Source organism: Aotus nancymaae, unplaced genomic scaffold (genome assembly GCF_030222135.1).
Source record: "Aotus nancymaae isolate 86718 unplaced genomic scaffold, 86718_ANA_hifiasm-v0.15.2.pri h1tg000004l, whole genome shotgun sequence".
NCBI classification, from domain to species: Eukaryota; Metazoa; Chordata; class Mammalia; order Primates; family Aotidae; genus Aotus; species Aotus nancymaae.
In genome coordinates, this window is record NW_026988415.1 from 28,532,611 (window position 1) to 28,548,740 (window position 16,130).

The following is a 16,130-nucleotide window of genomic DNA, read 5'->3' on the forward strand; positions in this document are numbered from 1 at the left end:
AATGTTCAGTAGTAATGTGGAGGAAGTATCAAAAACACTACTCCCTAAACACCTGCCAACTGTTAAAAGAATCAAACCTGTCCATTAAACAACACTATCACCCCAGCTTCTATGTAATGATGTTTCCATTGTATTTTTATCCTTCTAGAAGTTTCCAAACTGCGAATTTTATGGGACAAAGGGCCTCTTCTCCCTGTTTGATGCACCATTTCCTTCTCCCATCTTACTATTTGGAGTCCATCTCCCTCATGAATACATAGTCTAAATTTTAAGCCTACCATAATAGTGCTTGTTTAGAAGTGATTCCAATGTACCAGTGGTCAAAGGTTCATAAACAAAAGCAATGACAAAAGTGGGCTAAGTGTGCTGTGGGCCAACATTAGGTCCCTATTCTCAGTACTGGTTTTATGCAACAGCCCTTACTATCTTTACAAAACAGTGGGAGCAAATGTCTATTAAAAGTTTTTTGGAGATATTAATGCTGAAAGGTTTGACAATAGATGAGAACATCATGCCTTTTTCCTTATTTGCTGAGTGAGAGTGGTCATTTTCCCTTTAGAACTGCATTGAGTGAATGCTAGGTAAACCCGGGGAGGGGAAAGACAATTCACCAAAACGTCAATATTTCTTCTCCTCCAAATTTGCATTGTCTGCCTGAGAAAGTGGAGGGCAATAGGATGCCATCACTCAGTGCCCCATTTTGTCAGGCTGCTTTTCTACATGCCACCATCTACAAAACCTCAGCACAGTTCCCTCACTGTACTCTCTTCACAAGTGAATTGGCCAAATATTTTCTAGCTGTTTTCTTACCTATCCTCCAGGAAGACAAGGTATGAGGGGTGCTCATCCATTAGGAACAGTCAGTGAGGTGATGAGAACCCACAATACATTAAGGGGCCCACAAAATGGTTTAATTTCTTATATAAAATGGGGTTGATGAAAAGGGTCACTGTGCAAGCAAAAATAGAATGAGTCACCCACATGATGAAGGATAGGTTCTATGGTTAAAATCTATTCTCTATATTCAGGACATTAGTAAGTCCTGCAGTATCTAGAAAACACTTCTTAAAGGAACAATCTCAGAGCACTCAATCTGTCCTGGTTGTCTTCATTTGACAATACATAAAATGTATTTATTCCTAAGCAAGAGCTGAGAAAGATACTTGTAGAAAATGAGAGGGGTAGTGGAATAGAGGGCTATGCAGCAGCAGGAAAGAAGGGAAATCATTGCAGGTCCACAGTGCTAGCTCAGCACAAAAGATAAGTGCGCTTTTGTAATGGGTCTGTAGCCAGAGACATAGCAGATGTTGCACTATCCAGTCACAACCAGAGGCAAAGAAGGGGCACCCCCTGCAGTTTAAGAAATCTCGGATGCAGCTGGGAATGGTGGCTCACACCTGTAATCCCAGCACTTTGGGAGGCTGAGGTGGGCAGATCGCTTGAGACCAGCAGTTCGAGACCAGCCTGACCAACATGGTGAAACTTCATCTCTACTCAAAATAGAATAATTAGCTAGGTGTGCTGGCACACGCCTGTAATTCCAGCTACTCAGAAGGCTGAGGCACGAGAATTGCTTGAATCTGGAAAATGGAGGTTGTAATCAGCCTAGATCGTGCCACTGCACTCCAGACTGGATGATAGAGTGAGACTCTGTCTCAAAAAAAAAAGAAAAGAAAAGCAATCTCAGATGATCTAAGCATGTGCATGTTTCTACTCTTCCACTTTGATGTTGATTCATTACTAAAAATTAATAGTGGACTTTCTCAAGGAGTGTGCTGCATTTTTACAATGCACTTGCACGGCCCACGTGCTTTGCAAGTCCAGGCCCAAGCTCCTGTTCCTGGACATCTAGGAAGCATGGAGCTAGTGTGAAATCTCTCTTATCGCCATAAAATGGGCTTGCACAATTCGGCACAGCAGCTTCCTCTGGTAAGGCCCTCCACAAAGACCAGAGGAGGCAACTAAGATGAAACTTAAAGACCCAAGTTCCACACTTACGCATGCCTATCTACAGCACAACACATGCAAGCACCCACCGCATCCTGCTCCCCGCCCCAACACGTGCTCTCCCTGACCCAGGGCAAGTCCAAGCCCCTGACCCATGGACACCTCAGCAGTCCCAACCCACAGCAAATAGTGGGAAGGAGAAAGACAAGAGAGGATGCCTCTATGTGGATACACTGTTCCTGAGTCTAGACGCCAGAAGATCCTTCCAGACTACTCACTGAGTCATGCAGGCTGTAAAGATCCCACCTCAGCCTATCCTTGAACAAAGCACATCTATTACCTTTCAGTGTCTTCGTACTTCTTTCTCTAATAAATCTGCCTCTATTTACCTATGACTATCTTGGTAAATTCCCTTACTGCCTGTGACACTGGTCCCAGCTAGTCACACCCATGGCATGAAGGAAATTCAGCTGGGGATGCTGGAGTAGGCTTATCAGGCAACTGACCGTATGCAGCACAGTGACTTACTTGGCAAGCCTGCCAGAGGCTGAATGGAGTCCTGGGTCTATCTAGTTATTTATCAGGGTGATTCCTGACAAGTACAGGTCCTCCTTACTGGCAATGATGACAAATGCAAAAACAATTCAAAAGGTCATAGTTTTCCTGGATGTAACTGAAACTCATGAAAGACAAAGTCAGAGTCAAGTGTTGCCTGTTACAAACAATACCCCACCTGGCCTAAATAAAAATTCCCAACAGCAAGGTCACTTCACCATCTTAGGACAAACACACCACTTACAGGAGGTTCCTGCTTAAATGTGAATCTTGAGATTAACAAGAAGTTATATTGGATTTTAAGAGATGAGGGAGTCTCAAAATGGATGATCTCTGATAATAGGGGGAGCAATTAAGATACTAGGATTAGACTACAGTCCACAGCAGGCTTCCCCTTTGGAAATAGCGCTAACTTCCACATCTGCCTTGATCCACAAAATAAACAACACTGGCTGACTCTGTTGGACTTATGTGATGAAATCTCTTCAATCTCAGGAAACTTTCACTCATTCTTTACAGGAATCCGTCTCCTGGAGGTATCCAGCTTGTGCAGATGGTTAATTAAAGGAGTAATTACCCATTTAACTATTAAAATTGGGCCAGTTTTGCCAAAATGCTTCTGTCCTGGATGTTCCCCCTAAGAATACTCTTTTTTCTCATTATTAGAATGGACCCACTCAGTTAGCAGGTAACCTTGTGGAACAGGCCTAAAGCTTTCATACTTTTCTTGGGTGCTAGCTGCAAAAAGCCAGTTAACCTTCCCCTACCAGTGCAGGCAATAAATACACCACAGTACCAGCTAAGGCAAGGCACTGAAGTGCTACAGCCTGACAGAGCTGACTTAGTTTAAAAAGGGGTACTGATTCCTGTCATCTCCCTGTTCAATTCTCTGGTATGGCCTATGCTTAAAGCCATTACTAATATGAAAGCTAACTATAGACTACAAACAGTTAAATCAGACTATTCTATTCATTAGAGCACCTCTACCAGATATCATCCCCTTTATGACTGACATACAAAATAATAAAAGTAAATGATCTGGAGTAACACTTGGCTAACTTGTTCTATCCCATAAAAATTCCATGAGGGTCAGCCACACTTCACCTTTGAGGGTCAACTGTACACCTTTTCTGGTTTCCTATGGGGGTACTTAAGTAGCCCTGTGATTGCACACAGGCTTTGCTGACAGCACCTAGATACCTGCCTCACACTCCCATTAGAAACTTGGCTTTGGCATTATATTGATGATAACTTCCTCAGTGGACCTGACCAAGACTCCGTCTTAAAGACCATCACAACTGTGAGTAAACACATCACTGAGAGGGGATCAGAAATTGCCCCATATGATACAGGGACCTTCCCAGTCTGTTAGATTTTTGAGCTGTTTGGAACACAGAAGAGTGAGTTATTCTAAATCACCCTAGAAGATAAAGACAAACTTGTAGTGCTCGACCTCCTACACTGGTAAAGGAGGCCCAATATTTAGTAGGAATGTTTACATTCTGATACCAACACATTCCTCACCTCCAATATATGATGGCCTACAACAACCCTGTCATTTGTAAGTCCTCAACTTTTCAGTGGAATCTGAGCAACAACAGGCTCTAGATAAACTAAAGGAGGCTATCATGTCAACTCTTCCATGAGTGCCCCGAGAGCAGGACTTAACAATTAGAGGTTTAAGCTACCCCAAAATTTGCTACCTGCAACCTCTATACCAAATGAACAGGTAAATGATTAAGCATTGGCTTTTGGTGTAAGCAGCTTTCAAATTCAGCCCTAAAGTACTTTCCACTAGAGAGGCATCTCCTGAAGGCATAGTGGGAACATATCAAAACTGAAGCCTTTACTGGGGGAGAGCCAGTTACCCTGTGAACTAAGATTCCTATTATGCCCTGGATAATGGGAAAAGATCCTGGTAGAATTGGGCTATAACAGAGGCCTCTTTGTTAAATGGAAACGATATCTAGAGGATCAAGTTAAACCTGGGCCAACTGGAGTATCACAACTCCATGAGGAAATAGCCATATACTCTGCTACTGAGGTTAACTCATCAAAACCTGCCACTCTAGCTCAATAGGGACTGTAGAGAGGTTAGGCCACACTCTCAAAACAAAAAAGCAAAGGTCTTTCTTGATTGATGGAGCAAGTATGCAGTACAAGGGAACCAAACAATGAATAGCTACAGCCTATCACCCCTATTCAAATAGTTCAATTTCCATTTGAGGAATAGACCAAAGTGCCCAATGGACTGTGCTGCATCCAATACTCCTAGCAATAGACAAACACACTCCTAAGGTTCGTATTTTTTACCTATGACAGGTTGGTGGGTAATAAGCCACCTACTTGGTCGGGAATTTGGTAAAATCAAGGCTGGAAAATACAAGGTTGATGTATTTAGGATAAAGAAACATGGGGAAAATTGCCACAGTGGCTTCCACTGGCCATCGTGGTGCATCATTCCTTGGCTCATACCAAACAAAAATAGAAGAGGCATGATGCAACACCAAGGATGACAAACAAACCAAGTCACCAAAACAGATAGATAGGTCTTTTGAAGGAAGGGGCATCACCAGAACTTTGGGATGAGTCACTCTACTCCTTCTATCAGTGTAACATGAGAAGTCAGGGTTTTGACATCATAGAGTTATGAAAATGAATTGTTAATAGAGGAGTCAACTCAGTAGAGAGATACTTACAGAAACCCATTAGGGACAGTACCACATGTCAGAAATCTAGAAACTGGGTCTACTGCATGAGAGGAAAAATGCACAGAGGAGAAAGGCCACATCGTAACTGGACAATTTATTTCATTTGGTCTTTTCCTGCAGTGGCAGGAGCCATTAAATATGTCTTAACAATGGTAATAAACAGGCTTTTGTTGGCTTATTTATGCAATGCACTAACCTGTGGTAATGTCACTGAGGGGGTCAACAAAGGTGCTTTTTCAGCCATTGTGAGTACCATAAGTTACACACTCAGATCAAAGCTCTTATTTTGCCACAAAGCAAAGCAACAATGGGCATCACAAAAGAACACTGATTCCGGTTTCCACCTACCTTTTCTTCCTAAAGCAACGGGTACCTTAGAAACTCTGAGTACACCCTGGAAATCTGAGATGTGAAAAGACACACCTCCTGCGATGTCACAGATGTCCTAGCTAGGCTACTGCACACCATGGTTAAAATTCTTGTAGATATTTCATGTAATAACTGATCCTAGGCCAAAATTGTGCATGGCGTATCTAGCCAAGAGACGGGGAGGAGTACAAAACCCAGCAAGCGCCAAGCTGAGGAGGAAATGTCTTCGTTAAAGTTAGACAGAGGCTGTCAGCTTGCATTGTAAGCAAAAATTCTCTAAAAAGGAATGCAGAGGAAAAAGACTTTATTCCAGTCAACAACTTGCAAACTGAAAATGCAGCCTTTAGTGTAAAAGGAAAGTGCATTCCAGAGAACAGAGGGAAGGTTTCGCTTTTCTAAAGATGATTCTGTTCAGGTACCCAATCAGGTCCATGTATGCAACTTGCTTAGAGCAGATGGGTCAACACAGCTGAGTTCTGATTGGTCAATATAGCTGAGCCCTGATTGCCTGAAGCAGATAAACCTTGATTGGTTTGTTTAGGTGAGCTCTGAAAGTCCTGAAGTTAAACAGAGTTGTGGGTTTTAGAGGTGTAGGTGTGTGACCGCTGGTCAGCAAATGGCCACTTGCCCATTTGGCTATACTTTAAATTTTACATATTTGGCTATATTTTAAATTGAGGGCCAGTTAGTCACTTGGGATCCACCTTGAAGAGTTGCTTCTTTCAGGTTCACATTTGTTCCCATCATCTCTTATCATGTTTTTGAAAATAAATTGGTCAACCAATAATTTTTATGCTTTTTTTTTTTTTTTTTTTTGAGACGGAGTTTCGCTCTTGTTACCCAGGCTGGAGCGCAATGGCGCGATCTCGGCTCACCGCAACCTCCGCCTCCTGGGTTCAGGCAATTCTCCTGCTTCAGCCTCCTGAGTAGCTGGGTTACAGGCACGCACCACCATGCCCAGCTAATTTTTTGTATTTTTAGGTAGAGACGGGGTTTCACCATGTTGACCAGGATGGTCTCGATCTCTTGACCTCGTGATCCACCCGCCTCGGCCTCCCAAAGTGCTGGGATTACAGGCGTGAGCCACTGCGCCCGGCTAAGCTATTTTCTTACCTAGCCTCTGGGAACATGAGGCAAGGGGGACTTAATCCTTAGACAGTAGGTGAGGTGACTAAGACCCATGATACATTTAGAGGACTAGACAAATAACTTAATTTCTAATATAAAATGGAATTCATGACAATGGTGGTTGTGCAGGTAAAAAGGATTTATCAAGTACATTGTAAGGCAAAAGTTCATCGTTAGAAGGTATTTTCAATATTTAGGAAATTAACAACTTGTAGAGTATCTATAAAATGCTTCATGAAACAAAAAACACAGAGCCCTCAGTGTGGCCTGGTTCTCTTTAATTGGACAGTAAATACAGTTTATCCTTCAGAAAGGGCTTAGAAAAAATATTTTCAGAAAAAGCCAGGAGGAGCAAGAAGGGGGCAAGGCAGCAGCAGGAAAGGGGGGATTCATCCAGGTCGACAGGGGCCCAACACAAGGGACATGTGCCCTTTCATAGAGGGTATTCAACTAGAGACACAGAAGCTGACACAAAAACATTGCAACACCAACAGTTGCAAACATAATTTTTAAAACAGAGAGAAAGGCTGTGCAGTGTAAGGGTTCTTTGATGCAGTAAGCACTGTGAAGTTTTCTATACTTGTACCCTAACACGGATTCATTTCTAAAAACCAATAGGCAATAAACTTTCTCAAGGGGCACACTGTTAATTTTTTCTTTAATTGTGTTTCTGGTTTTTTGCTTACTTTTTGCAGAGTGCATCTAAGCAGCTGGCACATTCTGCAAATCCAGTCCCAAGCTGCCGTTCCTGGAGGCCTGAGAAGCATGGCAGGCTCCTAAGTTAATTTCTTTTATGTTAGCTTAATTTCTAACCCCTGTCAAGTACTAACTACTGGATTTGGAGGGCTGAGAGAAGAGGAAACATTTCTACAAGGCCTCTGGAACTTTCCTGAGGTCGGCCTGTTACACCTGGCAAATCTGTTTGCTCAATTCTGCACAGCAACTTCCTCTGGGAAGACTCTCCACCATGACCAGAGTGGGCGGCTAAGATGCAACTTGGAGACTCAAGTTCGACACCCACGCATGACTATCTACAGCACAACACATGCAAGCATCCCCCCACCCTACTCCCCAACACCCCGTGCATGCACACCTGAGACACCCAAGAGAGGAGGTCTCTAAATGTATACACTGTAACCAACCGACTCTACCAGCCTAAAAAAGAAGAACCTCCCAGATTAAGAGTCACAGTTCTAGTCCCGCCAAGGAGATAGTAGGAGCTCCCAGCTCAGAGTCTGCAGAAGCGAACGGCTCCACTCACAGCACCGACGGCATGGAGCCACTGCACAGGTCCAGCCAGGGTATCACCAGCTTGCTCAGTCCTGAAGTCGACGAGGAAGAACTACTACAGGGTCAGTGCCTGGACACGTGCTTTAGCAATCTCAGGAAACTGAGGTTCCCTGCGAGAGGCGAGTGGACTGGACGGTGGCCTGGCACCACCACTGCTCTGAGTACAGCCCTTCAGAGCCTCCTTCCCACTCCTTCCCGCTCCAATGCCTTGATATTTCTCTTTCGGTTTCTACTTTTCCAGGTGTGGAGGCTGCAGTGCTGTCTCTTATTGAAGAGTCCGAAGAGGAGGAAGAGGAGGCACAGCCCATACCTGAGCGAAGCACAGCAGCAACACCACAAAAGTCGGCAGGAGCCTACGGCGGAGAAGAAAAAGTAGGTGGTGGCGTTGGCACAGGAGCTCCTGGCCCCCTAGAAGACGAAAACCACGCATGCACCGAGGGCATCGGCGGCAGCAATGGCGACGATAAGCACAGCGAGGACAACAACGAGGAACCCCGACAGCAGGAGCCGCCCCGACAGCAGGAGCCGCCCCGACAGCAGGAGCCGCCCCGACAGCAGGAGCCGCCCCGCCAGAGTGCCAGCTCGGGACCAGAGCCTAGTAACATGCAGCGGCCTCCCGCCCAAGCCTTCACCCAATCCCAGCGGCAGGAGCTGGAAGTCATTTTCCGACGTACACAGTTCCCCAGCGAATTCCTACGGTAAGCCGGTTGCTCTAGTTGGCGGCTGTTTGCAGGGAGCACGTGTTGCTCCGGGGCAACATTTGGCTCTCCCCCAGCCCCTCTCCACCCAAATCCCCTCCTGAACCAAAAAACACCTAGGGCCTGGAGTCGCTGCCATCCTCTACCCGCCGACCCCTGGCACCTGGTGGGTTCTGGAGTGGGGCTATGCCTACTGGGCATCATGCAGAATTTAAATGAACTAAGTTGGGCAACTCTGGCCTGAGGTCTGTTATGATAAGTAACTCGTAACTCAGCCTAGGCAGAAATAAAGGTGAGAAGCCTAAGGCGTGGTAAGCAAGTGCAGGGTCGCATACTGCCTTTATTTAAAATTCTGAGAAGTCTGTCGTTTGTCATGGTTTTCTTTGGCATTAATTTTTCTAAGTTTCAAATATTATATTAGAATGTCATTTATCTTGATTACTGATTTTTTTTTTTTTTTTTTTGGCATCTCCTTAATTTGGGGCCTGAGAGAAAAGTTCCTAATGTGAGGCTCAGCTGGATGTTACAGAACAGCCTACTGGGTGTAGGGGAGTTAGTGGAATAAAAGATTAAACACAAGAATGAAACAATACCCACAAATTCAAATGCTGAACATATGTGGTTTCTTTCCGCAGAAGGGCGCTTGCAAGACGCATGAATGTGACTGAAGTCACAGTGCAGGTCAGTAAATGGGAAAGAGCAATCGGGCAGGGCAGCCACTCTAAAACCCGCTTCAGGGCTTAGACACAACTTTGACCTAGACGTTGTTGCCAAGGTGTTTTTGTTGCCTTTTTCATATATGGGAAATGAGGTGTGAACTTCGGGATCTTTGTGGCTGGAAAATGGGGTGAGAAAAGCTGGCTTGTGGAAATTTCTCATTACCAGAGGGAACATGACTATCCACGGAAAAAAAAAAATAGTACTGAATTATTTCCTGTATTCCTGTGTCTAAAATATGTTATATATTTAGATAAATTATAAATGTATAAATATATATGTTCCAAATTACAAATATATATATGTATATATTATATAATGGTATAAATTAAATGTAGCATAGTATATGATAAGGTTCGACTCCTAGCACTGGTATAGCAAGTAGCACTTTCATGTGGAGGCATACTAGGGTTTTCTGACATGGGAATTATCCAAAGAGCTCCAATAACTAAATTATTCAATATATTTAAAACCAAGCATAAACTCTTTGGTTAAGAATTTATAAATGTTTAGGCATTGGGGCAAAGGAATAATTCACAACCAGAATATGTTTTCTCAAGCTGAGACTCATAGTCAGGGTATAGCATAAAGTTAAATTGCCTGGCTTTCCTATTGTTGTTTTTAAGTATTTGGTAAAGCCTTGTAGACAGTGGCATCTCTAACTTTTAATTTTCTGAAATTCTTTGATATGCCAGCCTGAAAACACTACTGACCTAGTTGGTTGTGCATTATGGTACAGACAGGGAAAAGGTTTGCAACCTTTGGAAATTTGTCTAGAAACCAAAACAAACTAAAAAATCAATTTTGAACAAATTTCCAGCAACCTAAAAAGGATAGAAGTCTTAGGCAAACATCGTATACAGTCACACTTATGTCTTGGGGAAACTGCATGCATTCAACTTTTTTTTTTTAATTTTATTGAGATGGAGTCTTGCTCTGTAGCCCAGGCTCGAGTGCAGTGGCACGATCTCAGCTCACTGCAAACTCCGCCTCTTGGGTTCAAGTTATTCTCCTGCCTCAGCCACCCAAGTAGCTTGGATTATAGGCATAAACCACCATGCACAGCTAATTTTTGTATTTTTAGTAGAGACGGGATATCACCATATTGGCCAGGCTGATCTCAAACTCATGACCTCAAGTGATCTGCCTGCCTCGGCCTTCCAAAGTACTGAGATTACAGGTATGAGCCACCATGCCTGGCCCTACATTCAACTTTTGAAACTACCAAATTCATCAGTGAATGTTTTCTTGAGCAATTTCTAACATTTAAGAATGTTTTTTTTTCTTCTAGTTTGTGGTACTATTAGCAAGAGATGCATTTTCTGAAATGTGTTGATAGTGGGGGATGGCTCTCAGTTCAGGCTAGACTCTTACCTTTGGTAAGAGGCATTTGAAATGCCTTCTTATTTGCTCAATAATAATTAATTTATAGGTGAATGGATGCAAAGGAATATTTGCAAAAAAGGAAAACAAGAAAGAAAAATCCGGAAGACCTTAATACCTTTTCTGCAGAGCGCACGTGTGTGAGTGCAGTGAGCGAACTGTGCTGAGGTTTTGTAGATGGTGGCATGTAGAAAAGCAGCCTGACAAAATGGGGCACTGAGTGATGGCATCCTATTGCCCTCCACTTTCTCAGGCAGACAATGCAAATTTGGAGGAGAAGAAATATTGACGTTTTGGTGAATTGTCTTTCCCCTCCCCGGGTTTACCTAGCATTCACTCAATGCAGTTCTAAAGGGAAAATGACCACTCTCACTCAGCAAATAAGGAAAAAGGCATGATGTTCTCATCTATTGTCAAACCTTTCAGCATTAATATCTCCAAAAAACTTTTAATAGACATTTGCTCCCACTGTTTTGTAAAGATAGTAAGGACTGTTGCATAAAACCAGTACTGAGAATAGGGACCTAATGTTGGCCCACAGCACATTTAGCCCACTTTTGTCATTGCTTTTGTTTATGAACCTTTGACCACTGGTACATTGGAATCACTTCTAAACAAGCACTATTATGGTAGGCTTAAAATTTAGACTATGTATTCATGAGGGAGATGGACTCCAAATAGTAAGATGGGAGAAGGAAATGGTGCATCAAACAGGGAGAAGAGGCCCTTTGTCCCATAAAATTCGCAGTTTGGAAACTTCTAGAAGGATAAAAATACAATGGAAACATCATTACATAGAAGCTGGGGTGATAGTGTTGTTTAATGGACAGGTTTGATTCTTTTAACAGTTGGCAGGTGTTTAGGGAGTAGTGTTTTTGATACTTCCTCCACATTACTACTGAACATTTTCAGAGATGCATACTTGGACTTTCCCGCTTTGGGAATGCTGATGAGATTGGGATCTTCTGCTTGAGTAGCGGGGCTAGATGGCTGAAGGCATCCCGCAGAGCTGAGCAACCAAGTCTCTGTCCCAGAACTTGGGACTGTAGAGAGAACCAAGTGAGCTGACCTTGCCCTGAGCCTGGGAAGGTTTGGAGGGAGGGATGGGTTGGAGCATGCAGAATTAGCAATGCTTCCTTTCCCCCAAACTCTCAACTGGGCAAAGCTTTCTGAGAATTTTTGTGAATTTGGAAAGCATTTGTGTCCTCCTTCCACAAAACTTCCAGCTGAAGTATGAAGATGGTGTCCAGGGCTTCAGATACCCCCGTTTCCCAACAAGACAATCCACAAGCTCCCTGGGCCCCCTGTGACCAGACATGCCTTGCAATACCATCTTTTTAATTCTCAAGAAGTTTTGGAAGATGAATGACCCCTTAGAGGTTCTTGAAGGAAAGATAACTTGTTTTAAAATACAATGTGCTCCTATTGATTTTTTACTTTATGCTGAGGATGGGCTTTTCAAAAATGGGGGCCATTCCCCTTGGTATGACTTTAAGGGGTATGCCCCCTTGTTTTCCAAGCTCAGCTTCCCCCATGACCAAGGTAACAGTGGCCTAGTAAGTAGGAGTTGGTGGCAGCTGGATAGCTGATGGTCAGGTGTCCAGAAACAGATGAACCACACATAGCAATAGCAGCAGGAACCAAGTCCCATTCATCAGCTACACCTGTACCCAAGAGTGAAAAGAGTAGTATTACAGATAGGAGGAGAGAGAAAAAGAAATGAGCCAAGCCAGAGCATAGGTAGCACACCCTTGGAGCTCACTGGGGGAAAGGTGTGGTGTTCACCTTTCTGAAATATTTTAGTAGTAAGGAAGTAGCTTGTCTTGATGCAATTGAAAACGTTAAGGACATAGAGAGATGCCTGTTGTGTTTTTTCCATGATTATATGAAATGTTCAGTATACTAAACCTGTTCCTTTTTTCCTCTGATTCAAGACTTGGTTTGAGAATAGAAGAGCCCACTGGAGGAGACATCAGAGGGAATCAAGATTGAGAAACATGTCGCACCCCATGCACATGGGCATGGTACCCGTGGTTATCCTCCATAATGCCATCCTTATCCAGGAGTGGGGTGGAAGATGGTTTGTTCCGGAGCCACAGCCATTCTGGCAGCCTGTGTTCCTCCTGCCACCTTTTCCTCCTCTTTTCTTTTCTCCTTCACCCTTGTTTCGTCCACCTATGCCTCCCCCTGTCCAGGCCCAATTTGGCCCATTCTCTTTTGTTTTCATCCATTCTTTCATATTCCCCATTGTCTAAGGGATAGCCTCTGTGCCACTTTTTGCCAGAGTGTCTTTGAGTCAGATTCATATTTTGCATAGCACCCCATCAAGAGCTCATCAAATATCTATTAAATATATTAACAAAAAGTACAACTACATTGACCCATTGACCCTGAGAGTTGTTCCTTTAGTATGCAAATTTAGTACTATCTAGCTGACAAATGCCTAGGGTAATGAAACAATTTACCATGAAATTGGACGTCTGAAATAGGAGGAATAAAAAAGAGGTCTTGCGAATCTATAACACCTACTTCTATGTGCATGTCTAATACGTTTATGTATTATTTGTCACCTATACAATGTTTCATTACCAAAAATATATAAATGAGCTCTGATTAATTGGCCTCAAGAAAAAATAAGCACTTACTATATCTGAATAATAGAAATGTTAAGCCTAAATGCTTTTTCAAGTTCATGTGACTTTAGTAAATACTTAGTAAGTGACCTGGTTTTGAAACTATTACTAAAATATAATTAGAAATGTCTTCAGAATTGTCAACATATATTGTTCTTTAGATTTATCAAGCGGTTTACTATGTACCTCTGGCAGATATTAAAAGGTGTCAACATTTGCATGAGTGTTAAAGCATTATGAAGCTTGCAACCAATAGGAGAATTAGCTTTGTTTTTGTAATTTTTTACATAAATAAAGCATTTAACATTGTTGGTTTAATAAAAACAACTAAACCCTGAGTTATTGGCCAAACAAAAAACCTCATTTATTTAGCCTTGTGTGTCTTACTTAAACACTCAAAAAACACAGATATCAATAATTTTAAATGACAATTGCCACAGTTTTCCTAAGTAATCTCCATAAACTAAAAATTAGTTAAGTATGTAAATAAATGTAATACATGCTCATAAATAAACTTAGGTAATTTAAAGTCTAAAGTTATACTTAATCAAATATTAAACATTAATTATACGTTTGCATCATTTTCAGTTTTTTAAAAAAATTATTGGAAAACATTTCTCTAAAAGTATTTTTTATGTAAAGTAAAATAGGTTTTGCCTAATTCAAAAATTATTTAAAGGTTATTTATGAAACAAGATAAAAGAAACCAGTAAATAAGGGAGAGATAAATAATTTTATAGATATAAAAGGTGTTTGGGGTAAGAGAGGTTAAAAGGAAAAAATTTATATGAGAAAGAATCCTCTATGGTAAATTATTTATTTATAAATTTATTTATTTATTATTTATTTTGAGACAGAGTCTTGCTTTGTTTGCCCTGGCTAGGTGCAGTGGCATGATCTCAGCTCGTTGCAACCTCCACTGTCTGGATTCAAGCAATTCTTGTGCCTCAGCCTCTGGAGTAACTGGGACTACAGGCATGTGCCAAAATGTCTGGATAATTTTTGTATTTTTTGTAGAGGCGGAGTTTTCCCATGTTGGTCTGGTTAGTCTCAAACTCCCAGCCTCAAGTGATCCACCTTCCTTGAACTCCCAAAGTTCTGGGATTATATGCATGAGCCACCATGCCCAGACTTGTATTGTAAATTCTTGTGCTAAAATAAAAATAACTGGTTGTTTACAAAATAGGGATGTTTAGGATAAAACAGGAAGTCCAAGCATGTCATAAACAGTTTATGTAATTTGTAATAAGGTTTGTAAAAAGAGAATTTATGAGAAAAAAATAACTCTACATAATCAAGTTGGCTATAATTAAAAGGAAATTATTTTTAATAGTCTTTCTAGAGTTTGGGCTTTGGAATGAAAAAAACACTGATACACTAAAGAATTGGTTAGAACAACAACATTTTCTTCAGTTAACCGATTTACTCTTAGGAAACTTAAAACAGATTTTTATTTTTTAAACCCAAAAGTTCAACTTCTAGTGCATATCTGTGTTTCCAGCTTTGTCTCCCCTTTGACAAAGCCTGAGACAATAGCTCTCTCTCCTTCGCCTTCCTGAATTATCCACCCCCTGTTTAGCATAAGATCAATAAATAACCATAAATACAGGCAACCAGTGGCCCATGCTGCTGCTCTGCCTATGGAGTAGACATTCTTTTATTCCTTTCCCCTATAAATAAACTTGCTTTCACTTAACCCTGTAGACTCACCCCAAATTCTTTCTTGTGCAAGATCCTATAACCCCTTCTTGGGGTCTGGATCGGGACCCCTTTCTAGTAACAGAGGGAGCTCCCAGGTCCCAGCAAATTTTCCTTTTGGTTTAAGCAATAAAGATAGCCCATGCTAGTACCCAACACCCATAGGAAATTTGTTAAAGGGCAGGGCCACCTCTACTCAGAGTCCCTCCAGTTGGTTGCCAATTTATAAACCAAAAAATACGTGAGAGAAGTCTCAGTCGATAGAGAGGGAGAGGTTGCATGCACAGTGTGTTTACTAGAGTTGTATACATGCTCAGTTAAGGTGTTCTTCCCTCACCAGTCGAATGACCCCAGAGTATATCAGATAAAGCCTGCAATTTTGTTTCTTAATGCACATGCTTGAGCCCACTGGCCAAACTCCTGAGATCTGTTGGGAAGCTGCTGATCACCAGTGTCATGTGTTTCCATTTATTGGGAGACTGCCTTTCCATGGCTCTGGCTGCAACCAATTATTATTGTAGAGAGACGGTTAACAACAGCCTTGTTCCATTCAGGCCTTCAGCTGAGTGGGTGAGGCCCACCAACAATATGGAGGGCAGTCGGCCTTACAGAGTCTACCTGCTCCAATGTTTATCTCACCTTAAATCACCCTCACAGACACACCAGGAGTAATGTGTGACCAAATTGCTGGCCACCCTGTGGCCCAGTCAAATTGATATGTAAAACTAACCAATATAGTAGGCTTACTTGATAAAAAAGGAATGTCAGTATTTAGACAGGATTTTAGCACTTGCAGCCATCAGCCTTGCTGGGCATAGGCGAAAGGAGGAAACAATCAGGTCAGAACGGGGGAGAAGTGGAAAATAAAGATGGAAGATAAGGGAAGGGATGTTTGGGCAGGCAGGAAGGTGGAAAGGGAGGAGATGGAAAAAATAAGAGTAAAAAATAAGAGAAGGATAGGATGGAAGAAATGTAATTCCAGAGGGAGCATGCAGAGGCCT

General features: G+C 42.2%; 1 protein-coding gene across 1 annotated transcript; it reads left to right on the top strand.

The window, feature by feature from the left end:
• Nucleotides 1-6,823: 6,823 nt before the first annotated feature.
• RHOXF2B (Rhox homeobox family member 2B) lies at nt 6,824-13,769 on the top strand. The gene is made up of 4 exons (XM_012476294.2): nt 6,824-8,062; nt 8,242-8,698; nt 9,334-9,379; nt 12,733-13,769. The coding sequence occupies exons 1-4, from the start codon at nt 7,984-7,986 to the stop codon at nt 13,051-13,053; spliced, it is 903 nt and encodes a 300-aa protein (XP_012331717.1). The 5' UTR covers nt 6,824-7,983; the 3' UTR covers nt 13,054-13,769.
• Nucleotides 13,770-16,130: the final 2,361 nt, after the last annotated feature.

Bases quoted from the DNA above. Each gene is read 5' to 3' on its own strand.
- RHOXF2B (XM_012476294.2), top strand. From the start codon at position 7,984: ATGGAGCCACTGCACAGGTCCAGCCAGGGTATCACCAGCTTGCTCAGT. The intron at 8,063-8,241 runs GTCAGTGCCTGG...CTACTTTTCCAG, and splicing joins CGAGGAAGAACTACTACAGG to GTGTGGAGGCTGCAGTGCTG. The intron at 8,699-9,333 runs GTAAGCCGGTTG...TTCTTTCCGCAG, and splicing joins TTCCCCAGCGAATTCCTACG to AAGGGCGCTTGCAAGACGCA.